The sequence below is a fragment of the Leucopleurus acutus genome (genome assembly GCF_964270905.1).
Source record: "Leucopleurus acutus genome assembly, chromosome: 10".
In the NCBI taxonomy this organism is placed as follows: Eukaryota; Metazoa; Chordata; class Mammalia; order Artiodactyla; family Delphinidae; genus Leucopleurus; species Leucopleurus acutus.
Window position 1 is genome coordinate 37,565,470 of NC_139153.1, and position 27,646 is coordinate 37,593,115.

Genomic DNA, 27,646 nt, shown 5'->3' on the forward strand with positions numbered 1-27,646 from the left:
GGATTCTAGGCTGCCCCACCATTTCCTGGGACTTTGGGCCACATTCCTGGGACATTAGCCTTCTCTTTAAGGGAGGAAGCTGAGCACGCTCACTCAGTCCCTAGACTATGGGCCCTTGAGGACAGGACCTGTCATCTCCACTGTGTGCTGCATCCTCCTCAGTCCAAGGGATTCAGGTACAGGGCTAGGCACAGGAATCCTTAACTTCACGGAAAACAGTTTTGTTCATTGGTTTTTAGAACAGGGCTCCCGTCAAGTGGCTCTCCTCATCCTCCACATACCAGCTGTGACCTTTGACAACAGTGGATGACTTTCCACACTTTCTGTAGTGAAGCTTTCTCCTCCCTCCTGTTTTCTCCCCTGGGTTTGCTCCTTTGGTGGTGAGAATCTCAACACTCCGGAGAGAGTGAACGCTGGGGACTTGCATTTCTTCTCCTTGATAGTCTTTTATCCCTTCTTCCTCTGAGCAGTCCAACAGGTGAAGGTGTCCCAAGGCCATCAGGGCTGCTTATTAATGCAACAGAATTTGGCCGCATGTGCTTGCCCAAGAAGCAGGTGGAATATTCAATAAGTAGATGATCATGGATGGATTGCGCTGAGGGGAAGATCTGGTCCCCAGCTCAGACAGAGGTCTTAACCTCTTTCTGCCATGGAACATCCAGAACACCAGTGAAAAGGACCTTTATATGTACTCATTTGGGGCAGGGCCCTCCTTTCCCACCCTCCCCCTGGGTCTTGAGGGACAAACCCATAGCCAAAGACCACAGCCCCAAGCCCCAGCTGTTCTCACCTCCTGGCAATGACCAGAATCTGAGAAACTGTCTTCTTCCCCAGGTCTCCAACAGATCCCTTCACCCCCTACAACCTAAGCCCTTCAAGACCCCTCTCCAGAGTCCAAAGGCCACTTCCGAAGCCTTCCATCTCCCCAAGTCATGCCCAGTAGTCCCTGATTGTCCCGGTCCCTGGTCCTGTGGGAAGCAGCCAGCTTTGTGACTTCACAAAAGGCTATCCTGTGACAAGTTTGGGCCTGGTGAAGCAGGAGCTGGGCAGAGGGGCTCCCCCCAGGAACATCATGTGACTTTTCATGGAGAGACACCCCTACCTCTGAGGGAATGAAGAGGAACTGCCTCATAGTAAGAGCCCAGGACACCCTCTGCACCTAGAAACACCTCCCCTTGATAACTTCGGCTCCCAGGCCTAACTGGATACTCCTGGCTATATCTGGCAATATCTCTTTGGGGTCCAGGTCCAACGTGGCCAGCTTTGGGGGTGGGGCAGTAGGTGATTACTTCAGGTGGTGGTGGTGGATCTCTGACATCTGAATTGACGGTCAGATCAGCTTCCTTCCATCAAAGTCATTCTGCTCCAGGCCTTTCAAAGTGAAAGAACTGATAGGGTGGGAAGCTTTATCTGACCTGAGTCTTCCTCAGGGTCTACTCCAGCAGTCCCCAGAGTACCTTCAGGTGGGTCAGGCCAGAGATCCCTGAGTCCTGTAGAAAAGTCTTGTGCTTACAAACAGGCATTGTCAAAATCCAAGGGCTTCTCTCTCCAATGCTGACTCCACTGTTGTTTCTTCCCGGAAGGATTTACAATTCTAAAAACCTGAGGCAAAAGAGGTTACTTACCTCCCCTGTACCTGTTCCCCAACCTCCAACTCTTACCTGGAGCATAGCCTCTGGGAAGAGCAGGGCCCCAGGAGTCAGCAAGGATGATAACTGGCAGCCAGGCTCGGGGATCTGACAGGTCCTGGGAGTAGATGGAGGGCAGAATTTGGGCCTTTTCATGCTCCAGCCCGTTTGTGCTGGGCAGGTCCATTGTGAGGGTGGCCCAGGGGACACCATCTCTGGCCATCCTCTCTGGACTCTACTTTGATTGTGACATCGCCATCCTGCCAGAGGACCCCAGGGAAAACAGTGAATGCACTCTGGGCAGGGTTCCAGATGCAGGCTTCATCTCAGCAGGGAGGCAGGGTCGACAGGCTGGTTTGGGGAGGGTGACATGTCTGAATTCACATCTAAGGAGCTCCTTGGCCTTGACTGCCCTCACCCTTGATTGACGGCAGCCTTTTCAGGCATGAGGAGGCCTAGGAGCAGATCCTCTTAAATCCACCCTCTGATATGGGGATATATGTATATGTATAGCTGATTCACTTTGTTATAAAGCAGAAATTAACACACCATTGTAAAGAAATTATACGCCAATAAAGATGTTAAAAAAAAAAATCCACCCTCTGACCCACTCAGTTTTTAGTTCTGTGCTGGGACAGAGAGTAGACAGATGATCCCTAAGATGGTTACTCCACTATTTCCCAGTGTGTCTGAAAATGTGCCCCAGGATTTTCTGGTAAGGAGCTCATTTCTCATTTTGATGAGGAAGGCTTGAACTCTTCCAGCAGGCAGTAGTACCGGGGGCAAAGAGAAATCAGCCAGGGCTGAGGTAGTCCTGAAGAACAGCAATAGGGTCAGCCACAGACCAAGAGTAATCACAATAGAAATAGCCACCACTTAGCTAGCACCTCCTGTGTGCCAGACCCCAAGCTAAGCACTTTACAGGCATGGTTCCACTTAGTCCTCATAACAATGCTAGAAAGGAGGTATTATTCCCATTTTCCAGCTGGAGAAACTGAAGCTCGAGAGGTGAAGTAATTAGGCCAATTACAGGAGCACTAGTGTTAGGATGCAGGTCTGTCTACCTCCAAAGCTAGACTCAACTGCTGACCTATCTCCTTCTGCAAACTCTTCCCAATAAAGAGGCAAAGAAACTATTTTCTTATCTGTCACCATCGGTGATAGGGTTAAAGAGAGAATGGGGAGAAGGGAGGACTTTGAGCCTGATATTACCCAGATCAGCTTTCGGATAAGGCAACCTTGACTGCTTGGCCCGTCTAATCTTTAATGAGACCCATTGGGAGGCAGCTGTTCTGATTTACTTCTAACTATTTTGCAGGTGATTTAAGTGAGGCCATGGGGGCCCTCAAGGGGAGTCCTTGGGGTCTGTGGCTGAGCAGTGGTTCTGAGGTGAGGCTGCTAGATAATATATAGAATGTCCGGTTCAATTTTAATTTCAGATAAAGAATAATTTAAAATATATAAGTATGTCCTCAATATTGCATGGGGCTCTTCTGGGGGCTCCTCACTCTGGCTGGGATCCTGGTACGTGGGAATTGGGGCGGGGCTGGGGGGTCGCTACTTCATTTCTCACCTGAGTCTTAGGCCCCTCTATGAACTTGTGCCTGTGGGAGCAGGAGAGGGTACTGACTTCTGGAGACTGCAGCATCTGTGGCCACTGGACGAGGTGGAGCTTCAGTTTCTCACTCTGTGAAATGAGAATGGTGGATGTGGATGCAGTCATACGGGGTGGTTGCTTTGCACACCTCTTGGGCAACAGGGGTAGTGTTCCATCTTTCTAGGAGGCTGTAGGGGCTCCCAGGAAGGGGGAGGGCACCAAGTGAATGATTGAATTCCCTTTTTTGTCCAGGTTGGGGTCCCCAGAGCCTGGAAGCCCCGAGCCTCTCCTCGGTGGCTCCTGTGACTCCCGGACACTTGCAGTAGCAGTCTTGCTCAGCAAACAGAGTGGGAATAGATGTGGGACAGGAGGAGGCACAGTAGTTGTGGTGGCACCAGGGTGGCGAAGGGCTAATGGGAGCACCTGGGTCCGGTGAACCTGGAAGTAAGTGAAGGGAAAGAAAGGGTGGTGGAAAAGGGAAGAGGGGAAGATGGGGGAGACAGAGGATAGGGGAAAGAGGAGGAGCATCCTGAAGCTCAGAGGACGTGGTGCTATTGATTTTCCTACCCCAGTGCATGGGCATGTGTGGGGATGAGGGCAGGTTGGAGCATACCTAAGTCTGTAGCCCTTCGTGCTGGGACCAGGGCTGGGCTGCTCTTGCTCTCCCTTTGCCACTGGGCAGCCCTGCAAGCATGACTTCTTGCCCTTTTGGATGGTGGCTGCTGCTTTTTGAGGCATACCATACGGGGAGATGGGCACACGCAGAGCAGAGGGAGACAGAGTCCAGAAATGTTCTTCTAAAGAGGCCAAGGAATCTCTTTATCCAACGATTCAGGTGTGATGTGCCAGGTCAAGATGGGTGTGGGGGCCTGATTTATCTGTAGCTTTGTACTTGCATGTACTTAGATGTGAAAGTGTTGGCTGTGAGGACTGGTGCCAGTGCATGGGAGTGCATGCTTGTGTCTCTGGCACACGTTACCTTGGCCTACGAAATGTGACAGTGAGTGTGCTTGAAATGTGTCTGCAGCCCAGAAAATCTGAGTGCAGTCTTTTCCCCTTCCCAGAGTGGGAGTCTGGAAGTGCCTGCAGGTCTGCGGCTGCAGGTAGGTGGGGGGGCTTTTGGCAGAGGTATGGGGGGCACAGGCATTACAGAACAGAGATTATGGAGGAAGCAGTTGCTAGACAGGTCTTATATAGCTCCTGTTCTGCTTCCCTAGCCTCCTGGGCCCTGGCTTCTCCAAAGGCCTTCTGGCATGCCCCTTATTCCCATCATTTACCCAGGGCCCCAGGCTGATTTTCTGAAGGGGAGCAGTGCCATCTGGTGGCAGTCTGAGGCTGTGCCGGGGGAGGCAAGCTGGAACCTGGGTTCCCGCAAGGGATCTGCATTTCAGGACCTCAGTCAGTGGGGAAGTCACCACCACACTGGCTAGATCATGGAAAAAGGGAGTGTATCTAAGGCTTGAGTGCTCCATTCTCATGCATTTTGGGTTCATGACCCAGGGAGGCATGGCAGGAAAGTCAGGTGAAGGATTGCTGTAGCACCGATGTAGGAAAGTTATCTGTCAGTCCAGCCCTGTGGACCCATGAACCTGGGCCCCATTCCTTGGGCCACCAATCTGGGCTCAGATTTCTCATCTGTGTAGGCGGCAAACTGTACCTACCCTGTGGGGTGGTAGTGAGGGTTATATGAAAAAGTGTGGTTAAAACACTTGGCTCAGAGCTATATAAAGTCAGAGGTAATGGTAGTGGCCATTATAGGCAAAGTCCCAGAAGCACAGAGAAGAGAGCTATGTGTTGTGGCAGGTGAAAGTGTTGCAGAGAGGTGGCACATCTGCCACACTGCCACCCAACATTCTAGAATTTTGTGCCTGAGTATCACCTGTTTCAAGTTATATACTTAAGAGGAGGGAAGTCTCTTTTCTGGAAAGCGGGGAATGGGGTCCGGTGGGGAACAGAATCAAGAGACCCAGCACCCAGGCTCTGGCTAACTTCTTAATCTAGCTATGGAACCTGAGCATGGCAGACGGCTTGCTGTGTCCCATGTTCCCCATGTGAAAGTGCTGACTGTGAGGACTCCGTAAAAATGCACAGAAACTTGCTCAGGACTCCCAGAGATAAAGGCTCGATAGGATCTTGTCAGGGAGAGATTCTGCTCAGTTGTGGAGTTTACCTTTCACGTCTCCAAAAAGGGATCCCCAAGTCAGAGTCAGGAGTCGTTCTGGTTCTGCTGCTAATTGGTTGTGTGATGTGAGTCAAGTCACTCTCTCCGGGTCTCACTTTTCCCAGCTGCAAAATAAAGGAATTAGATTACCTCTGAGGTCAGCTCTGCCTTAATCTATGTCCTTTTGATTTTTTCCTTTTCTCTGCCTCACATATAATACCTAGGATAAATATTTATTGATCCTACAGGCTAGGTCTTGAACAGGAAGACCAGAGCCTTCTGCTTAATGACTGATGTGATTTCTCATACACTTCGGGAAATATTTTCTTAGATCCTGGTAGGTTCTAGGTATAACGGGGCCAATGGGAGAATAAAACAACGGCTCTTCCCTGTCACACAGGGCCGAATAAAGTACTGGGAAGGTATCCAGCCGTTCTAGCTTTGGGCTGGCAGAATCGCGTCTCTCGCTTTTCGCTTCCGCCTTCCTCAGCAGCCAATGAGTACGTAGCAGTTCTCGTTTACACTAAAAACTACAAACCCCAGAAGTCAACGCGCGGAGCAAAACTGCTCACGCGCCAATCAAGACTTGGTGGGCTCCGCCCCTAGAGGCGGAACTTCATTTTCCACGCGACTTCGGCGCTCGTAGATATTCCTCCGCTCGCCCTAGCGTTCTCCTCCCGCCTCCTGCCAGCAAGCCTCGCGCCAAGTCGGGTGATGCGCGCGCGCGCGCGCGCGCGCGCGCAGCGTACGTAGCGAACGAGTGACGCATAATATGTGGGCCGCTCCGGAGTCGCGGTCGCGTTGTGTGTGAGTGAGGGGGAGAGAGTGCGGGACCTGAAGCGGCGTGTGTGAGCTGTGGCCGCTGGCGGGGTCAGCGGGGAGCGGCGGAGCCGCCCGGGAAGGTGAGTGGGGAAGGGAGGGAGACGGCTCTGTGGCAGGGGCGCGAGGAGACAGGGTGCATGGTCGGGCGGGAGAGTGGGCGCCGGGCTGGGGGAGGGGCGGCACCTGCCTGGGCCGCTGGCTGGGAGGGGGCGGGCCGGGCCTCCCGGGAGGCTTGGTCCGGGGCCTGACAGTACTTTTCATCCTCCAGATTCTTGGCTCAGGGGCGGGGCCTCCACATTCTTCCTATAGTCCGCAAAAGAAGCTTTCCAAGAGTAACTCTTCCGCCCGGATTGGGGGGCAAGGGTGTGCCCACCCCTGTCTTGGGGAGGGGCGCCTTTCATTCCTCTCATCACCTTTTACCTCTCAGTCCTCCCAGTCTTCGTTAGGTACGGGCCGGGGGGTGGGGGTGGGTGGCTCCATCTTCCATGTCGTATGGCGGCCCCCTTCCCATACTGTGTCTCCGCCTCTAGCTCCAGTCACCTGGGCCGGCTCTCCTCCCTCGGCCGCGTGCCACCTCCCCTTGCACCCGCCCGGCTCTTCGTCCGGCGAGGGGGGACGGGCTCTCTGGGCACTCCTCCCACACACACACACCCCCCCCGCCCCCATGATGGAGGGGAGGGGTGGAAGGAGAGGTGTCCGGGTCCTGCAGCTTAGAGCCAAACCTTGGAGTGCCCGCCAAGCTTCCCGGGATCCTATTTCCGGGGGTTACAGTAGTTTTTAACTGGATGTCAGGCATTTGCTTAACTCCCTCTTCCTAGACGGTTTGCGTCTCACTTCCTCTTATTGCACTGTTAGCGCTTGGCTTTTGCTTGTGCTGAAGAAGTAGTTTTGGTCTTTTTGAGTCCCAGATGACTCGTCCTTGACTATGTCACGTTGGCCTCAGTTTTTCCTTACTGTCTTTTCAATGAAGCCTTTTAATTAGTCTACAAGTTTTAATAACAGCATCTTTCTGTTCTAAACGCTTTGTTAATGTACAGAGTGAGGGGTTCATTGGCAGTGTTGTCCTGTAATCTTGTCTCAGTTTACTTTTAAGGTTTTTGTAAGCTTGCATAATTAGACTTTTTAGGAATCGACTTGCTATTCTTCTTGACGCTGTCAAGATTTGGGTTTTGTATATTACACTTATCCATTTTCGAGTGGTGATATATTTTTGGATGTAAAGGAAATAATAGATACAGAATTTGGGAACTATGAAGGAAATCCTTTTATGATCAACGTTTCTTGAGTAGTTGCTGAGCACAGTGTTTTACTATGTTATCTGCTGTACAGTAGTTAAACTTTATTGAGGAGGAATCTGGTGGAATGAACCACGTGTTGGTTTGAAGTGATTGAAGTTGGTTTGTTACCAATGTTGTTTCTGTCATGGTCATGGACAGTAATAGAGTATTGTTATACATGATCTAATATGTTATACTAATTATTAGGTAAATTTTACTTGAAACTCCAAACTTGGGTTTTTTTCCCAGTGGGTTTTTTTCTTTCTTTCTTTTTTTTTTTTTTTTGCGGTACGCGGGCCTCTCACTGCTGGGGCCTCTCCCGCTGCGGAGCACAGGCTTCCGGACACGCAGGCCCAGCGGCCATGGCTCACGGGCCCAGCCGCTCCGCGGCATGTGGGATCCTCTCGGACCGGGGCATGAACCCGTGTTCCCTGCATCGGCAGGCGGACTCTCAACTACTGCGCCACCAGGGAAGCCCCTTTCTTTTTTTTAAAAGAAGAGTGCTTACAGGCATTTGTTTCAGAATTTAACCTTATGGGAATCATTAACGTGAACTTTTTTTTTTTTTTTTTTGTGGTACACGGGCCTCTCACTGTTGTGGCCTCTCCCGTTGCGGAGCACAGGCTCCGGACGCGCAGGCTCAGCGACCATAGCTCACGGGCCCAGCCGCTCCGCGGCATGTGGGATCTTCCCGGACCGGGGCACGAACCCGTGTCCCTTGCATCGGCAGGCGGACTCTCAACCACTGCGCCACCAGGGAAGCCCCACGTGAACTTTTTTTTTAGGCTTTGGGATAGTTTTTGCCAAATAGGCCATATAGTATTGTGTATTAGAAGAGAACAGGCTTTATGGATTAACTCAGAAGTTACAAAAGGTAACAAAATAGTGGAAAATGGTAGAGCTAGGATAGTAACATATAGTGAAAAAAAATCTTTTACCTTTATCCTTCAGAAGATCAGTTACTTGCCACAGAAGTAATAGTTATTATCCGTTTCTTATATATTCTTCCAGGGACACACACAGACACACACACACACACACACACACACGCAAAAGCAAAGAGTGTTCTTTGCTTTTCTCACTTGACAGTGTACTGAGAGTTGGTCCAAATTAGGAAAGGAAATTCTTATTAGTTTTCTCCTACTTTATTTAGTTTTGGCTGGGTTGGGTCTTTGTTGCTGTGCGTGGGCTTTCTCTAGTTGCAGCAAGGGGGCGCTGCTCTTTGTTGCGGTGCGTGGGCTTCTCATTGCAGTGGCTTCTCTTGTTGCGGAGCATGGGCTCTAGGTGCACGGGGTTCAGTAGTTGTGGCACTCGGGCTTAGTAGTTGTGGTGCATGGGCTTAGTTGCTCCGCGGCATGTGGAATCTTCCCGGACCAGGGCTTGAACCTGGGTCCCCTGCATTGGCAGGCGGATTCTTAACCACTGTGCCACCAGGGAAGCCCAGGTGATGAAAATTCAGAATAATGTAAATAAATTACTTAACCAGGTGTCTATCTCATACAGATATTCAGTAATTGGTAACTATTGTATCACTATTAGACCATAAATTCTGCGTGTAAAATGAAATTGAATGGAAAATGAATACTTATTTATCCATCTAGATTCAATACTTGTTAATATTTTGCCATGCTTTCTCTTAGTAAGTAGATGTGGTATATATTTATTTTGTGGAACCATTTGAAAATAAGTTGCAGACACAGCACCCCTAAATACTTTGGCAGGCATCCTTCAGGATAAAGACTTTTTTTGACCGCACTGCGTGGCTTGCGGGATCTTAGCTCCCCTACCAGGGATCAAACCCGGGGCCCCAGCAGTGAGAGCGCCAAGTCCTAACCACTGGACCATCAGGGAATTCCCTCTACATATTTTTTGTAGGGCTTTATATTATTCCATTGTATGGACAGTGTTATCATTTAACCCTCGCAACAACTATTTCCATTTTACAGATAAGGAAATTGAGATTTGGAGAAGTTAAATAACTTGACCAAGATCTCACAGGTATGTTGACAGAGTTGGAATTTGAATGCTTGAACCCCTTTTCTACCAAGTACCAATTGAGTGGTCTTGGGGACTTCTCTGAGCCCTTTTCCTCATCTGTAAAATAAGGGCAGGGTGGTTGTGAAAATTCAGAATAATGTAAATAAATTACTTAAACCAAATGTCTATCTCATACAGATATTCAGTAATTGGTAACTATTGTATCACTATTAGACAGGCCATAAATTCTGCATACCACCTAAAGAACTCACTTTGGAACATGGTGAATTGAGTAATGTACCTTCACTGTCTTGTCTATAACAAGATTACTGCACGTTTTGCATTTTGTTAATCTTTCATTGAGAGTAAAATGAATTATCATTGATACTATTATTTTAGCTTATTTTAAATTTATATTTTCCCTGGGCAAGTGAATATTCCCAAAGTTATAATTATTTTTAGGCATAGTTAATTGGAAATTTTGAAAATGATACCAGAAGTACATGTGTGTTTCTAAATTGAACTCTAAAATTTTACTTTTTTTTTTTTTGGTACGCGGGCCTCTCACTGTTGTGGCCTCTCCCGTTGCGGGCTCTGGTCGCGCAGGCCCAGTGGCCATATCTCACGGGCCTAGCTGCTCCGCGGCATGTGGGATCTTCCCGGACCGGGGCACGAACCCGTGTCCCCTGCATCGGCAGGCGGACTCTCAACCACTGCGCCATCAGGGAAGCCCTAAAATTTTACTATTTTAATGCCCTTGAGTTGACCTTTGTTAGAGGTAGTATTTCTTTTAAACTTTGCCTTTATAAGCCCTACTAGGCTGATTGCTTAAGTTATCCAAGAGGCATTCCCTCCTGGACCTTTTTTCCCCCCATTTAAAAAAAAAATTTTGGTAAAATTGACATACCATAAATTAACAATTAACCATTTTAAAGTGCACAATTCAGTTGCATTTAGTAGATTAACAATGTTGTGCAACCATTACCTCTTTTAGTTCCAAGACATTTTCGTTACCCCAAAAGGAAACCCTACATTCATTAAGTAGTCACTCCCTATTTCCCCCTCCCCCAAGTCCCTGGCAACCACTAGGTAGCTTTCTGTATATGGATTTACCTATTCTGAATGTTTCATATAAATAAAATCATAGACTATGTGACCTTTTGTGTCTGACATTTTTTGCCTGGTGTATTGTTTTAAAGGTTCATCCACAGCTGTAACATGACTCAGTACTTCATTCCTTTCTACGGCTGAATAATACTGCATTGTATGAAGATAACCACATATTGTTTATCCATTTATCTGTTGGTGAACATTTGGGGTTGTTTCCACCTTTTGGCTCTTGTGAATATGCTTTGAACATTTGTGTACAAGTGTTTGAATATCTGTTTTCAATTTTTTGGGGTATGTAACTTGGAGTGGAACTGCTGGGTCATATGGTAATTCTGTGTTTAACTTTTTTTTTTAAACTTTTTGAGGAGCCACCAAACTGTTTTCTGTAGCTGCTGTACCGTTTTACATTCCTATCAGCAGTGTACATTCTAGTTTCTCCACACCCTTGCCAGTGCTTATTTTCTAATTTTTTGCATTTGGTCATCCTAGTTGTATGATTGGTATCTCATTGTGGTTTTGTTTTTCATTTCCCTAATGGCTAATGATGTTGAACATCTTTTCATGTACTTGTTGGCCATTTGTATATCTTCTTTGGAGAAATATCTGTTCAAGTCCTTTGCCCATTTTTGAATCAGGTTTTTTTTGTCATTGTTGAGTTGTAGGAGTTCTTTATATATTATGGATAGTAGATCCTTATCAGATATATGATTTGCAAAGATTTTCTTCCATTCTGTGGGTTGTCTTTTCACTTTCTTGATAATGTACTTTGACGCACAAAAGTTTTAAATGTTGAGGTCCAATTTATCTATTCCCTTGTTGCTTATACTTTTGATGTCAAATGAAAATCCCTTGCCAATTTCAGAGTCATGAAGATTTACCTCTAAGAGTTTTATAGTTTAAGCTCTTATATTTGTCTTTGATTCATTTTGAGGTAGTTTTTATACATGGTGTGAGGCAAGGGTCCGACTTCATTCCTTTGTATGTGGATATCCAGTTGTCTCAGCACAATTTGTTGAAAGAACATTGGTCTTTCTAGTAATGGTCTAATGGTCTTTCAACAAATTCTTTCCCTGTTGACTGGTTTTGGCCCACTTGTTGAATATCAATTGACCATAAATGTGAGATTTTATTTCTGGACTCTCAATTCTATTGCATTGGTATGTATGTCTTTTCTTATGACAGTACCATACTATTTTGATGATCAAACTTTGTAGTTTTGAAGTCGGAAGTGTGAATTCTCTAACTTTCTTCTTTTTCAAGATTGCTTTGGTTATTCAGGATCCCTTGCAATTACATATAAATTTAGGATTGATGTTTGCACTAATGCAAGAAAGGTCATTGGGATTTTGGTAGGGATTGTACTGACGGTTGACCACTTTGGAGAGTATTGCCTTCTTAACAATATTAAGTCTTCTAATCCATGAACACAGGCTGTCTTTCCATTTATTTAGGTCTTCTCTAAGTTATTCTAGCAATGTTTTGTAGTTTTCCTTGTGGAAGTCTTGTGCCTTTTTGGCTTAAATTGATTCCTTAGCATTTTGTTCTTTTTAGTGCTATTTTAAGTGAAATTGTTTTCTTAATTTCATATTGGATTGTTTATTGCTCGTACATAGCAATACAACTAATTTTTGTGTGTTAATCTTATATCCTGTAACTTTGCTAACTTGTTTTTTAACTATAGTTTTTATTTATAGATTCTTTAGGATTTACTATATATAGGGTCATGTCATCTGTGAATAAAGATAATTTTACTTCTTCCTTTCCAACTTGGATGGCTTTTATTTTTCTTGTCCAATTGCTCTGGCTAGAACTCCAGTACAGTGTTTAAGTGGTGAAAGCAGGCATCTTTGTCTTATTTCTGATTTTAGGGGGAAAGCTTTCGGTCTTTCACTATTGTGTATAATGTTAGCTGTTGGGTTTTTTTTTTTTTTTTCCTTGCGGTATGCGGGCCTCACACTGTTGCGGCCTCTCCCATTGTGGAGCACAGGCTCCGGACGTGCAGGCTCAGCGGCCATGGCTCATGGGCCTAGCTGCTCCGCAGCATGTGGGATCCTCTCGGACCTGGGCACGAACTGGTGTCCCCTGCATCGGCAGGCGGACTCCCAACCACTGCGCCACCAGGGAAGCCCACTTTAATTGATTTTCATATGTCAAACCACCCTTGTATTCCTGGGTTAAATCCCACTTGGTCATGATATCTAATCCTCTTAATATGCTGCTGCATTCATCTTTCTAGTATTTTTTTAAGGAGTTTTGCATCTATTTTCATAAAAGATGTTGGCCTATAGTTTTCTTGTGATGTTTTTATCTGTATTTGGTGTCAGGGCAATGCTGGCTTTATGTAAAAAATTAGGAAGTGTCCCTCCTCTTCAATTTTTGGAAGAATTTGAGGATTGATCTTAATTCTTCTTTAAATGTTTGGTAGAATGCACCAGTAAAGCCATCTCTCTCCTGCACTTTTAGGATGTGTCTTAAGAGATTAATTTTGTTGTTACCACATATAACTACTTTGCCCAGTCTCTAGGTCTCTTACCTTAGCATAAAATTTTACTGTTGAAAAAAATTGGTTAAATTATTGCCCCTCTCTACCCCCTGGCTAATACTCCTCTAGATTGGCAAGGTCATAAAAATGAGGAAAGATTCAAAAACTGTCAGAGACCAGAGGACACTAGGGAGACATGACAACTAAATGTCATGTAGTATCCTGGATGAGATATTGGAACAGAAAAAGGACATGAATGGAAAAACTGGTGAAATCTGAATCAAGTCTGGAGTTTAGTTAAGATAATGTACCAGTTTTTGGTTTCTTAATTTTGACACCATATCACTATAAAATAAGATAACATTAGGGAAACCTGAACTGAGTTAGGGGTATATGGGAATTCTCCCTACTATCTTCGCAACTTTTTTTTTTTTACAAATGTATAATTATTCGTATTAAATTTATTTTAAAAAATGCATATATAGTTAGTAGATTGCAGTCAGAAATACAGCCTAGGTCTTTCAAGTTAAGGTCAGAAATCCATATTAGTTGGTCACATCTGTAGTATATCTTTGGCTAGAAAGACTGAAAATGTGGATTCTTTGTAGAAAAGCATTTTAACTTTTTTTTCTTTTCTTTTTTGGAAATATCCTTTGGAGTAAGGGGTAGCTCAGGTGACATGAATCACTCTTCTATTAGAATTGCGTCAACTTGATTAAAACATAAACGTTTAAAATTTTGAGAGTTGGTGGTAAATATATATCTTTTGGTCTTATGGTAGAAGAGTGAACAATAATCCTAGATGAGCTAGTAATGCCTTTGTGGACTGAAACTTTTTACAGAACAGTTGCTATTTCTGTGAAAATACACATTTTGCATGGCAGGATTTGACATTTTGATCCTAAGACTGCTTTGGCAAAGAAGTTGATCTGTAAACCATCTAAACGTTTGGGTCTCATTTATTCCTTTTGGAGTTCCTTATAAACCTCTCTTCCCCGTGTGGATGTCACATGCGGCTCCTTCAGAGCCTGTCTCACGTCCCTGTCCTTTTGTACCCCTGGGCTGATCACTCAACCCAGCAACTTTTTATGCCTTTCTCCAGCCTCTTATCCTTCCAGAAGATCAGCTAGCTGTGAGACAGATTAGGAAGGCTGAAGGACGAATGGGTTTATAATATTCTTTCTCAGCTTTCATGTTGGTAATGATATCCACTTCGGTTCTTGATCTGTTGTTAAGAATCAACAGGAATGTGTTGCTTATCTGTCATAGAACTTTCCCTGAAGACTTACAAGAGCAAAATATTTCTGGGAGTAGTTTTTGCTGTATTCTGTATTTCAAAAAAAAAAGCCTCAAAGCTTTGGACCTCAGAGATCTAGACTTGGGATTATTATACATGTGGTGTATGGGTACAGATTGTAGAGTGTTCCTGTGAAACCTTTCGTAAACTGAAATGACTTGAAGAGGCAGTTACCTTAGGGCACATCTTGCTCAACGGATGTACAGAAATTGAGATAAAGCACAGATGCTCACAGGCACAATTCAAAGCTGTAGCAGCTTGCTGTTGAGTGTAGTTCCCATGGAAGGAGCTTGGCGGGGCCACTCTCACTGCTTGGGGTGCACACTGCATTTATAATGGTGCTGCAAAGCAAACACAACGCTGTTTTTGCTTTTCGCCTTTTTTCGTAAAAGCAGAAGTCCTCTTCAGATTTCTTTGGGTTAACGAAACCAGATACTAATGTAGTTCTTTCATAAAAACGAAATGGCATAAAGCGAACTTCTCTGAAAAGCAGGGATACCTGTATGTGTGTTTCTGAGGGGAGAAAGGAACCATAGGTTTTGTCTGATTCTCAGGAATTCCTGATCCTAGAAAGGTTAAGAATCATGATTTTGATCCAGTACCCTGTCTCATTTGACAGTCTAGCAAACTGAGGTTGAGAGAGAAGAAAAGACTTGTCATGACTTGATGAATATCCAGGCTCCCAATCCTGGGTTTCCCACTGTACCACAAATAAAATTATCTACAGGGTCCAATGGTTAAATTTCCCATGCTTTTAGTTATTTCCCTTGCTTGTGCATCCCTTTTTTCCTCCCTCCTCACTTTTCTTTTCATAGGAAGTATGTCAAGTTTATTTGCCTGTGTTCATTTGTGTGTGTGTGTTTTTCTTTTTTTTTTTTTGCTTCCTTAGGCCAAGTCATGACTACAGTAGCGGTACATGTGGACTCCAAAGCTGAGCTCACTACCCTGCTGGAGCAGTGGGAAAAGGAACATGGCAGTGGGCAGGACATGGTACCTATCCTTACCAGGTATGAACAATTAAGTTTTTCTTTTTTAAAAAAAGGAAAAATTGGGAATTCCCTGGTAGTCCACTGCTGTGGGCCCAGGTTCAATCCCTGGTTGGGGAACTAAGATCCTGCAAGCCACACAGCGTGGCCAAAAAAAAAAAAAAGGAAAAATTGGAGAATGTTATAGAACATTTTCACTTTGTGAATTCTTTTTGGTTTTTTTTCCATAGAAGTTTTTTTAATGGTTCTACTTAATAAAATATTTGTTTGCAGGAAGAAAAAAATTTCCCCAAAACTAGAAAAGCATTTTTGAAGCAATTTTCCAAATTACAATGTTAAACTCATCTCCAGCTCTGTAAAAGTATATGACACGAGATCTTTAAAGTTTCACTGCATTTCAGGATTGTTCTTGGAAAAGATACTCTGCCAGAAAATCAATGGGGTCATTGGGTCTGACCTTACAACACTCATTCAGACCCTGCATAAGCATTGGCATAATGTAGGCCATTAAATAGTTTCTCAGGAGAATAGAATGGGCCTTCAGTACTTCTCTTTCTTCTCTTTTCACTTTCTCTAGTTTATTCTCACTTCTCAGAGCAAAATAATTTCTGGCTACCCAGATGAAGCAAAGTGAGAGAGAGGAAGGAAGGAAGGAAGGGAGAGAGGGAGGGAAAGAGAGAGAGACAGAAAGACAGAAGGAAGGAAGGAAGGCTCACTTCATGAATTCTCAATCCATTTTTTTTCCCTGTCAGAACTAGTCTTTTATCTCTCTACTTCTTGAACCTTGTAAAAATTTCTTCCCTTTCCTCTCAGGCCCTTTTGTTGTCATTCTCTTTCCAAGGTTCTTCTCCTGCCAATGTTTTAGCACCAAGGTTTTGTTTGTGGTTCTCTTCTCTCTTCACCCTAAGTATTCTACCTAGATAGTTTCATCTCTGTCCATGATTTAAAAAATTATTCTCATGTTAACTTTCAAATTTCTATTTTCACTGCAGACTCCTCTTTTTAAAAATTTCAGACCCATTTCTCAGCTGATTGGTGTATACATGTTTACCTGGTTATACCACAGACACCTGAAACATACTGTGTTCAAAATAGAGCTTATCATCTTCATCCTACCTCCCTCTTCATTCACAGTTTGTGCTTTTGTACTCCCTGCCTTGGTGTAAATAGTTATAAACTAAAAACTGAAAACCATTCTCCCTAGTGTATTCCTTTACTAGCACAACTTAGTCACCAAGCCCTGAGGGTTTCTGCTTCCTCTTCTTCCCCATTCGCACTTCCTTTATTAGGTATTGATCGTGTCTTGACTGGCTCATTAGGCAGTGTGCATTATCCCTCTGTCTGCAGTTTACCCTCTTCTAATATATCATACCTCAGCTCATAATTCTTCCCTGGCACCCTTTTCCTTCAGAATGAAATGTAATTTAGAGTGGCCTATGAGGCCATTTATGATTTAGTCTGTACTTCCTTTTTCTGCCTCATAGTGTTGTTCTTCAGAGAGGAATAGAACCATATTTTCCAGTGTCTGTGTGCCTTTACACTTGCTGTTTCTTTGGCCTGAAATGCCTTTCCTTGGTATATCTGCCTGGCAAGCTCTAGTCCTTTCAGGAAGCAGTTCAAGAATCATGTCTTGGGGCGTCCCTGGTGGCGCAGTGGTTGAGAGTCCGCCTGCCGATGCAGGGGACACAGGTTCGTGACCCGGTCGGGGAGGATCCCACATGCCGCAGAGTGGCTGGGCCCGTGAGCCATGGCTGCTGAGCCTGTGCGTCCGGAGCCTGTGCTCCGCAACAGGAGAGGCCACAACAGTGAGAGGCCCACATACTGAAAAAAAAAAAAAATCATGTCTGTAAATATCATATGATATCACTTATATGTGAAATCTGAAATATGACACAAATGAACCTATCTATGAAACAGAAATGGAATCATGGACATAGAGGTTGCCAAGGGGGTTGGGGGAGGGATGGAGTGGGAGGTTGGGATTAGCAGATGTAAGCTTTTATATATAGAATGGATAAACAACCAGGTCCTACTGTATAGCACAGAGAATTATATTTAATATCCTATGATAAGCCATAATGGAAAGGAATATTTGAAAAAAGAATGGATGTATATGTATATATATGTATAACTTAATCACTTTGGTGTACAGCAGTAATTAACACAACATTGTAAATCAGCTATACTTCAATTAAAAAAAATCTTTCCCCCATTTTAATTACCACTTGTATTATAATTATCTTTTTACATGTGTCTCCTCACTAAATTGTAAGTCTTTTTTGAAGTCAGGTACTACTCATTTTTATTGGTGTCTCCTTGTGTTGCCTCAGACACTGACTTGCCCAATGCTTGGTACATAGTAAACTGTGTGGGACATAATTTTATTGAATGAATGTGTTAAGGAAGAAGAGAAAGTGAAAAAAAAAAAGGCTGGGTTCGGATGCCCATGGTTTTTCTGAGCAGGAAGCCTCTGGAACATGGGGCTCTTTAACATCTAATCTGTAATATCATAGCAGAGAAAAAAAAACTTTGTTTATGCAATGATCTATTCTCTAGGGATAAAGAGAACTATGATCTTATGACAGTTTAAACAGGGATAAATGCTTTGTTCTTAATTGCTCTTGATAGATGGGGAACATGTGAAAGTACAGGTTTTTTTTAGGGAAAGGATTATTGCTGACTGGTGGAAAGTGGATTTTCATTTGTAGAGGCATTGGACATTAAGAACTAGTAATCACAAGCTACTTGAAGTGCAGCCACAGTGAATTAAAGAATCTTAAGTATTGTGCATTTAACGTGTGTGGATTATTGATTGATGTACCTTTGAAAGGAGGAGAGAGTCATGAATGGGGATGATAGTGTTAGTGGTAGATTCATTTAATTGCTCAAAAGATATAAAATATAAGGTATTTTTTAATACTTTATTTTCGGGAATTCCCTGGCGGTCCAGTGGTTAGGACTCGGTGCTTCCACTCCCGGGGCCCGTGTTCAATCCCTGGGCAGGGAACTAAGATCCTGCAAGCTGCGTGGTGAGGCCAAAAAAAACCCCAAAACCAAAAAACTTTATTTTCAGGATTATTTCATATTAATTATCATATTTGACCCTGAACTTTGTCATTATGCTATGGTATTCAGCAGTGCAAAGCCTAAATGGAGGGACCCTATCTTCAAGGAGATAACCATCTGGGAGGCAACTAATGGCTCCAAAAAATGCATAGTAGTACAAAATAGCATATAATGAAGTGCTAGATTGGCAGTGTGGTTTGTAAATATTCTAGGGGTTAGGAGAATGGAAAGAATTTGAATGAGTCCATTTCTTCTATTCATTCAACAAATGTTTGAGGACCTTTTGTGTGTCAGAACTGTAGGAGACACTTCTCTGAACCTCAGCTTCTTCATTTGTCACTAAAAGTATGAGAGCTACATTGTTAAAAGATAGCCGCCATCCTCTGAGCTGCTTGCAAAAGACTATAGGACTTCCCTGGTGGTGCAGTAGTTAAGAATCCGCCTGCAATGCAGGGACCACGGGTTTGAGCCCAGGTCTGGGAAGATCCCACATGCTGCGGAGCAACTAAACCCATGCACCACAACTACTGAGCCTGCGCTCTAGGGCCCGTGTGCTGCAACTACTGAAGCCCGTGTACCTAGAGCCCGTGCTCCACAACAAGAGAGAAGCCACTGCAACGAGAAGCCCGTGCACCACAACAAAGAGTACCCCCCTGCTTGCCGCAGCTAGAGAAAGCCTGCGCGCAGCAACAAAGACCCAGCGTGGCCAAAACAAACAAAAAAACAAAACAAAATACCCAAAAGACTATAGCCCGGCAGTAGAAAGCTAAGGTTAAAATACTGGGTTTTAACTCCAATTCCAGTGGGCTTTCCAGTGTAGGATGTGGTAAAGGTTCCTTGGAACAGGGACTTGAAAGTTGGTAGAATATACCTTGATTGAAAGCAGAGACAAGGTTTTCTAGGAAAAGTTCAAATGTGACTGAAAAATGTATCTAGGGGAGAATGAACTGGGGCATGTTTTTGTGGCAGTGAGGAAATGGGCCCCGCCAGAGTGGAGGGTGAATATAAGGTAGGAATGGAAGATAAAGTTATATGGATCAAGATCTTAAAAAGATCTTTAAGGTTAGACTGGGACTTTAAGAGACAGTAGGATGAATTCAAAGTATAGTTTATTTTAGATAGGGGCAAAACTCTTACCATCCTTCAAATTGTGGGTCTGTTAGTTCACTGGCTATTTCCTAAAGTATCTTCACATCTGTCATCCCTCTCACCCTGCAAACTGGCTTCAGTTTGGGTGTATTGCATGAAAAGCAAATGAATTTCAGGCCTACATGCTCCTTTACTGACTATTTTTTAAAATGATCTTTTGGCTATTTTCCTAAGAAAAATGTACAACTCTATAACTTGATTGACTTTTTATTTTTTATGTTGTTTTATTTATTATAATCAAGACTTCGACTTAATTCTGTGAAAAAGGACTGGCATTGTGCCAAGCTGTATGAGCTTAACCCAGGTTTTGTGGTTTTTTTTTATATTATTGAGATATAATTTATAGTCCGCCCACGGTTGCTTGACTCTGTGGATGTGGAGGGCCAACTGTACTATGCCATTTTATACAAAGAACTTGAGCATTAGAGGATTTTAGTATCCCTGGGAGGTCCTGGAACCAATTCTCTGTGGATACTGAGGGATGGATTGTTTACTTACAAAATCATCACCTAGATCAAATTATAGAACTTGAGTACTACCTCCAGAACGCTCCCTCCTGCCCCATTGCATCAATATCTACCTTAGATTAATTCGTTTTCTATTTGTTATTGATTCCCAGTTTCCATAGGAACACCACCTAAATAGCTCTGACTTAAGTTCTGTTTTAAGCAGACTACATATATTAACTTTTACTTCAGGGAAACTCTGTAAGATAAGGACTGTTATCCTCATTTTACAGATTAGGCGCAGAGAGGTTAAATAACTTGACCGAAGTCACAAACAGGGGAAGAGATATGATTTGAACACTGGCCATCTGGCTCCAGAATCCATGTTTTTAACTTCTGCTGTGCTATATTGCTTAGTTTCCACTGAAGATACTAGTAGATCTTATAATATGTAATTTAAAATACATTTTATGTGATCATCCTTTGTGGCAAAGAGAGTTTTCAGAGTTTAGGGGGAAAGGTAGAAAAGGTAGAAATACTTCTGAGGCTTGATGGGGAAAAATATACCAGAGTGGGCAAGAATTTTTGCAGGGAGCTTAACCCTTAAGACTAGAAGTATGGTTTTGTGGAAATAAAGCATGCAGGAAAATTTGAGTTAGGATAGAGCATCCTAGATACTGGAGAGCATGAAAGCCTTTTATTTGATTGTCATTATAATAGGTTAAAATGTCAGTCCTTAGGGTACTCAGAAAGTGATTTTTCTTATTTCAAAAAAAAAAGTGTGAATAAAAAAGAACAGTTGATAACGTGCAACAACATGGATGACTCAACGTGCTGAGTGAAAGAAGTCAAACATAAAAAGAGTATATGTGGAGCTTCCCTGGTCGTGCAGTGGTTAAGAATCCGCTTGCCAATGCAGGGGACACGGGTTCCATCCCTGTTCCGGGAAGATCCCATATGCCGTGGAGCAACTAAGCCCGTGCGCCACAACTACTGAGCCTGCGCTCTAGAGCCCACGAGCCACAACTACTGAAGCCTGCATGCCTAGAGCCCGTGCTCCGCAGCAAGAGAAGCCCACGCACCACAACGAAGAGTAGCCCCCGCTCGCTGCAACTAGAGAAAGCCTGCACGCAGCAATGAAGACCCAACGCAGCCAAAAGTAAATAAATAAATAAAATAAAATTTAAAAAAAAAGAGTATATGTGATTTCATTTATATGAAATTGTAGAACAGGCAAAACTAATCTTTAGTGAGAAAAAGTAGGTGAGTGGTTGCTTAGGGCAGGGGTGGGAACCTGGGTGGGTGGAAGAATGTTACAGGCTGGGGTAACAGCACCTAGAAAGGTCCTGGAGCAGTTACGAGTTTGGACTCTGAAGAGCAGGGAAGGCCATGTGACTGTAGCTTAATAAAGGAGGGGTGGAGGAGTACAAGAAGTGGTCATAGATGCAGACAAAAGCCAGGTTACTGTAAACCTTGCAGTGCTTGGGTTTAATTTAAGTTGAGGGTAAGTCATTGAAAGTTGGAGGTGTATTGTGTCAGGTCAAGCATGGAAGCAAGAAACAAGGAGACCAGGGAAAAGTCTATTGCAGGTAGTCCAGAAGTTGATAAAGGTGGTCTGGACAAGGGTAGGAGTGGTCAAAATTTAAGGAAATGATTGAAGTCAGGAGATACTTTGTAGGTAGAGCTTATAGGAATTATTGCTGTGGGGGATGGGGAGAAAAGGACAGTTTTAATGATGACTCCTTGTTTTTGGCTTCTGAGGGGATAGTGCTATTATTTGAGACAGGAGAGTTGGAGAGAAGATGGATTTGGGAGTGGAAACTGTTTTATGAGATAGTTGTTTAGGTCTTTATGTTTGTTAGGAAAATACCCTTTTTCTAATTTTTTGCTTTTATTTTGTACCTTGATTGTTTGACTATTGTAGGTAGTGATACATTTTTTTGTGTATGCTTGTCTAGAATTGACCCTGTCTTCTCTTTGTGCTAGGATGTCTGAATTGATTGAAAAAGAAACTGAAGAATATCGTAAGGGGGATCCAGACCCATTTGATGATCGACATCCTGGTGAGACTGTGTTCTCTTAAGCCTGGCTCTAAACTGCTTAGGGCTTCCCTGGTGGCACAGTGATTGAGAGTCCACCTGCCGATGCAGGGGACACGGGTTCGTGCCCCGGTCCGGGAAGATCCCACATGCCGTGGAGCGACTGGGCCTGTGAGCCATGGCCGCTGAGCCTGCGCGTCCGTAGCCTGTGTTCCGCAACGGGAGAGGCCACAACAGTGAGAGGCCCGTGTACCGCAAAAAAAAAAAGAAAACTGCTTAATATAAGGAATATTTTTCAATTGAAATAGAATTTATTTGTTAAAATATTGCTCAAGGTGGGGGCAGAGAGGAAAAATAAATACCTGGAAAAATGGAAATAATTTTAATATTTACCTATTAAATGGAAGATTACTATTACTAGAAGCTAACTTAAAGGAACTAAATTATATAGATATACCTTATTGACTCAGTTGATATGATTACAAAGATTTAAAAAGAGAAAAATGTTCTGTCTTTCTGACTTTTAAACCAAAAGATGTTATCCTCTGTGCCTTCATTTTTCTAACAACAATAATTATCCTTTTATTAACAGGGAGATGTGGTTGAGAATGCATTCAGTGCCTTGCTTTTAGTTATGAAATTGATGCTTGGAACCTTGAATAATGAATGAATGGATTTCTTGATGTCTACTTTAGTGTTCCAACAGCTAAAATATGCCATCTCATGTTAATGTGGTTTTCTTTTGGGCCAATTTAATTAGAGCCATGACAAACCAGCCTGCTTTGGCATGGAATTTGCTATAATACAGAACTGTATGGGACTTGAGACTGCTATTTTATGTTCTCTCTAAGGTAGCTTACCAGTGGGCAAAGCTTATGTCATGTGGGCCCACACTGCATATAAATTTTCTCTTTATAAAACCAGGAGTTCCTTTTGGAGAGAAGAGTCTGAGATTTTGTATGTGGAGAGATAGTGAGAATGAATGGGACTTACAAAAATAAGAACATTGTATATCCACCCAAATGTTCCAGGGTTTATTTCTGTTTCTTAGACTTTTATTCCCAAATGTAAGTAAGCTAAGCATTTCAAATTGAGTGTCCAGTTGTTTATGTGATGTTACCTGCTGCTCTTGTCCTAGACATCCCCACTTGTGACTTTGAGAACGGCTATTGGGCTAACATCTTCAGTAAGGCAATCAGAGCATGAAATAGTAGGAAAGTGAAAAGAAACTAAGTTAATTCATGGGATTGTGAAAAGAATTCAAGAGGTGATCATGCTTAGTGACATTGCCTTGGGAAGGATGAAATGGTAACGAGGAAGAAGGGAGAGAAGAATGCCTTTTTTTTCAGTAGAAATTTGAAGAAAGTTTTTTTCCTTCCTAACTCTTATGTTAAGTCATATTTGTCATTAGGCATAATTTCTATTAATAAAAATAAGGGTCACAGTTTCATCTTTTATAAGGAGAGAAAGTTAAGTAATCTGAGGTCCACGTTTGTTTTTATAGTACCATTCTCTAACTTCTGTTTTTGTGAATTACTTTGGGATATTAATTACAGCTTGGTAAAAACTTTATATCAGCAGCTTATATCTTTTCTTCATCCTAAATTGTATCCTTTGACTAAATTTGCCACTCTGAAAGGAAAATTAAATTGATGATATCTCTTTTAAAAGCGAACCAGTAATTTTCCCAACCATTAAGTAATTCTTTTACATTTAGGCTGTGTGTTGAGTAAATCCTAGGTTCCTGGCCTCCTTTCTTTCCCCAGGAGCTCAGAAGTTAAGATGACCACGTTTATTTTATCTTTAGAATTGGTGATTGCTTGGCGGGATTCCCCCTGTCCCCCAAACCTGGAGTGTTCATTACAGGTTTGAGGACACATTTGTACTGCTGTTGGCATTATAGTTGAGAGATTGGACTTGGAGCCTATCTTCTCCAGGCCACTCATCAAAAGAAGTTGTGCTTCCTTCCTTTCTTTGTCTGGGAAGTCATGGGTTTTCATTCTTTTAGGCTCCTTTATGATTCTTTTGTAGACCCTTGTATACTCTTAGTGATGCTGGTCTGGGTCTAGTGCTCATTTATTTAATTCAGCATTGATGTGTAGGCAATATGCTGGGAGATGGGAATGTTAGAGAGCAGTGTCTCAAATTTTTTATTGTCATTTTTAATTTTAAAGAATGTTCCTTATGAAATCTGATTCATCAAAAGAATCTTTTCTTTGTTTCTGTTAATTTTTGCTGGCCTTTTAATAGTACTTACAACAACCCAGGTGCCTTTCCAGAGATTTGAGTTGCTTGACTGGGATGACTTACTCATTCCTTTGTTTGTTCCTCCCCTCTTCTTTTGGTAGGTCGAGCTGATCCAGAGTGTATGCTGGGCCACTTGCTGAGAATACTCTTCAAGAATGATGATTTCATGAATGCAGTAGGTTTGCTTCTTACTTTTCTCTAGAGATTATCATCAGCAGATGCTGTACCTTTATTGTTTTTTTTTGTAAATAGTCTGTTTTTTCCTGAGGCCTTGACAAAGTTGGGAATAGAGTGGGTAGCTTTTTAAATTTGGTATTTGTTCAATGAAATAGACTAATCATGGACTTCTTTATTACCAAAGTCCTGGTTGTGGCCAAGGTGTTTTCTCTTTGGTGTGTACTTTGTTCAGTTGAATATTGGTGAGGGTTCCCAAGGCATCTGTGCTCATTCTGGGGTGAGATGATTTTGAGTTTGGGAATATAGGAGTTCTCTTGGGTTCTTGAATAGAAAAGTAAGAGTGATATGTACCGTATGACTCTGCACTGACACTATGGGTGTGTGCATTGGGCATGTGGAGGGAGAGAAAGTGCCTTATTTAACTCTGGTCTGTTCAGGAGTAAATGAGGGTAAAAAAAAAAAAAGTATGTATTACTCACAGCTCCTGAACATAGTAATTATTTAATAAATTGTGGCTGTTAGGTTTGATTTTGGAGGTGGAATAGCATGATGCTTGAGAGCATGGGCTTTGGGGTCCATGTTTTGGGTTTAAGTGCAGCTCCACTCTTCAGTGACATTTTGATCTTTAGGCAACTTAAGCCTCTCCAAGCTTTATTTTCTCAAAGCTTTATTTCCCTAATCTATGAAATAGGGATGATAGTTCTTACCTTAAAATGTTTTTGTAACCCTTGAATGAAATTAAACATGAAAAGTGCTTAGTTCAGAACCTGGCACATGAGGGCTCAGTAATTATTAGCTATTATTTTTATCTGTATTATATTAATTCCCAATTTTATTTATCACTGGTGTCTCTTCTCTGCTTCAGATCACTTCCAGCTGCCTTCTAGACGTTCCCACATGGATATTTCCCACAGGCACCTTGAATTCTGCATGTCTCATTGTTTGCCCCACAATCTGTTTCTCTTATGCTCTAGCTCAGTAATGGTGTCCTTTCCTAGCCAGCTGGAAGTTATCCTTTATTCCTCTAAGCTTTCTTATTCAGTGAACTTACAGGTCTTATTGTGCCCTCCCCCTTAACCTTCACAAATCCCTCCGCTTCTTTCTGCCCTTGTCAGACCTTAGGTTAGCTACCACCATCTCTCGATACTGCAATAGCCTCTTAATTGGTTTCTCTTCTTATCTTGTCCCAACCCATTCTTTACTTATATCCCGAAAATCTTTATCAAATGCAAAAAATGATCATGGCATTCTCTTGCTTAAAATCCATTAGTGCTTTCCCATTGCTCTCAAGATAAATTTTAAATTTTTTATTTTGGTTTATAAACCCAATCTCATGGCCTCTGTTCTCTCATTTTCTGTTCCTGACCTTTGGCCTTCCTCTCTTTCCCACTCCTCCTTAGCTATTCCTGCTTGTCCTTCATGTTCTCGCTTGGAATCCCTTCCTCTCTAAAGCCTTCTCTGATTCCCTTGCAGAGTTGTATGGCTTCCTACAGGTTTCTGTAGCATCCTGTACTTATGATATTTGTTTTTCCAACTGTCACCTCTTTTGTATTATGAACCCTTTGATGGTGGGACTGTGTCTTATTCACTGTTGTATACCCAGCAATAGAACACAGTGCCACTTAGAGATCCAGTATTTATTTGATGAGTGCCAAAAGGAAAGTTTTATTGATACATTTATATATATAAAATATAAAACTCAAATTTTTTCATTAACTGTTGTCAAGAATCAGGGAGGGGTGAGGGGAGGCTTATCTTGCCCTGTTTTATCCTTCTGAAAAAGTGTATATGAGGATGGGAGTGTTTTCTTTGTGATACCCCTTGAGCTTGAATTTCTATGGTTGCTGAGTTGTTTTAGGGGGATTTGACTTTAAAGTGGCAGAAGAAATTATATGGTATTATCATGGCTCAGCAGGATCATAACTATTTCTAATAATTACAGGTTTAATTAATGTTAGGTATAGTCTTCTTTAATACCCTTTAGGTAAGTTATGGGAATGTATTAAGGATTTATTAGTCGTTATTAATTTGATTGGGTTGAATTTCAGATGAGATGTACTCCTTTTCTTTACAGCTGGTGAATGCATATGTGATGACAAGCCGAGAGCCCCCTTTAAACACTGCTGCTTGCAGACTCCTACTGGACATCATGCCAGGGCTAGAAACTGCTGTCGTCTTTCAAGAAAAGGTACTTACTAAAAAGAAAAGTCAACATTTTATTTTTTAGTTGAATGCTGATCTGTTTTTCTTTGTTAAAATAATTGTTATAGTTTTTTCTTATTATAGTAGTAATCTATATTATAGAATCTTAAGAAATTAAGACAAACAATAAGAAAAATTTTTAAATAACTATTTTAGTGAGTACTTGCTGCTTGGGTGCTGTAGTCTTTTTTAAAATCTTAAGATCATGTTTTTAGATATGGATTTGTGGATTTAACGATTTATGATCTTATTCAAACTCTTATTCCTTTTTTTTTTATTGGAAAGTAGGTGCTTTACAATGTTGTGTTAGTTTCTGCTGTACAGCAGAGTGAGTCAGTTATACATATATGTATATCCACTCTTTTTTAGATTTCCTTCCCATTTAGGTCACCACAAGAGCACTGAGTATAGTTCCCTGTGCTATACAGTAGGTTCTCATTAGTTATCTGTTTTGTATATAGTAGCATATATATGTCATTACCATTCTCCCAATTCATCCCACCCTCCCTTCCCCCTTGGTAACGATAAGTTTGTTTTCTACATCTGTGACTATTTCTGCTTTGCTAATAAGTTCATCTGTATACCATTTTTGTAGATTCCACATATAAGCGATACTATACGATATTTGTCTTTCTCTTTATGACTTCACTCTGTATGACAGTCTCTAGGTCCATCCACGTCACTGCAAATGACATTATTTCGTTCCTTTTTATGGCTGAGTAATATTCCATTGCATATATGTATCACATCTTCTTTATCCATTCTTCTGTCTGTGGACATTTAGCTTGCTTCCATGTCCTGGCAGTTGTAAATAGTGCTGCAGGGAACATCTGGGTGCATGTATCTTTTTGAATTATGGTTTTTTCTGTGTGTATGCCCATAGTGGGATTGCTGGGTCACATGGTAGTTCTATTTTTAGTTTTTTTTTAAGGAACCTCCATACTGTTCTCCATAGTGGCTGTACCAATTTACATTCCCACCAA

At 42.5% G+C, this 27,646-nt stretch overlaps 1 protein-coding gene across 3 annotated transcripts in view; it reads left to right on the forward strand.

Annotated features, from left to right (window-relative positions):
- Positions 1-6,185: 6,185 nt before the first annotated feature.
- Positions 6,186-27,646, forward strand: part of DCAF1 (DDB1 and CUL4 associated factor 1) — a 93,177-nt gene continuing 71,716 nt past the window's right edge. Inside the window, exons 1-5 of one of the 3 annotated variants that reach the window (XM_082848223.1) lie at positions 6,186-6,288; positions 15,241-15,358; positions 21,985-22,061; positions 24,386-24,459; positions 26,536-26,649. In XM_082848223.1, coding sequence (XP_082704349.1) covers positions 15,249-15,358; positions 21,985-22,061; positions 24,386-24,459; positions 26,536-26,649 — 375 coding nt within the window. In that variant the 5' untranslated portion in view covers positions 6,186-6,288; positions 15,241-15,248. Of the gene's footprint in view, positions 6,289-9,429; positions 9,484-15,138; positions 15,359-21,984; positions 22,062-24,385; positions 24,460-26,535; positions 26,650-27,646 lie in introns of those variants that run through there. The other 2 variants (XM_082848221.1, XM_082848222.1) reach the window with 2 other exon arrangements.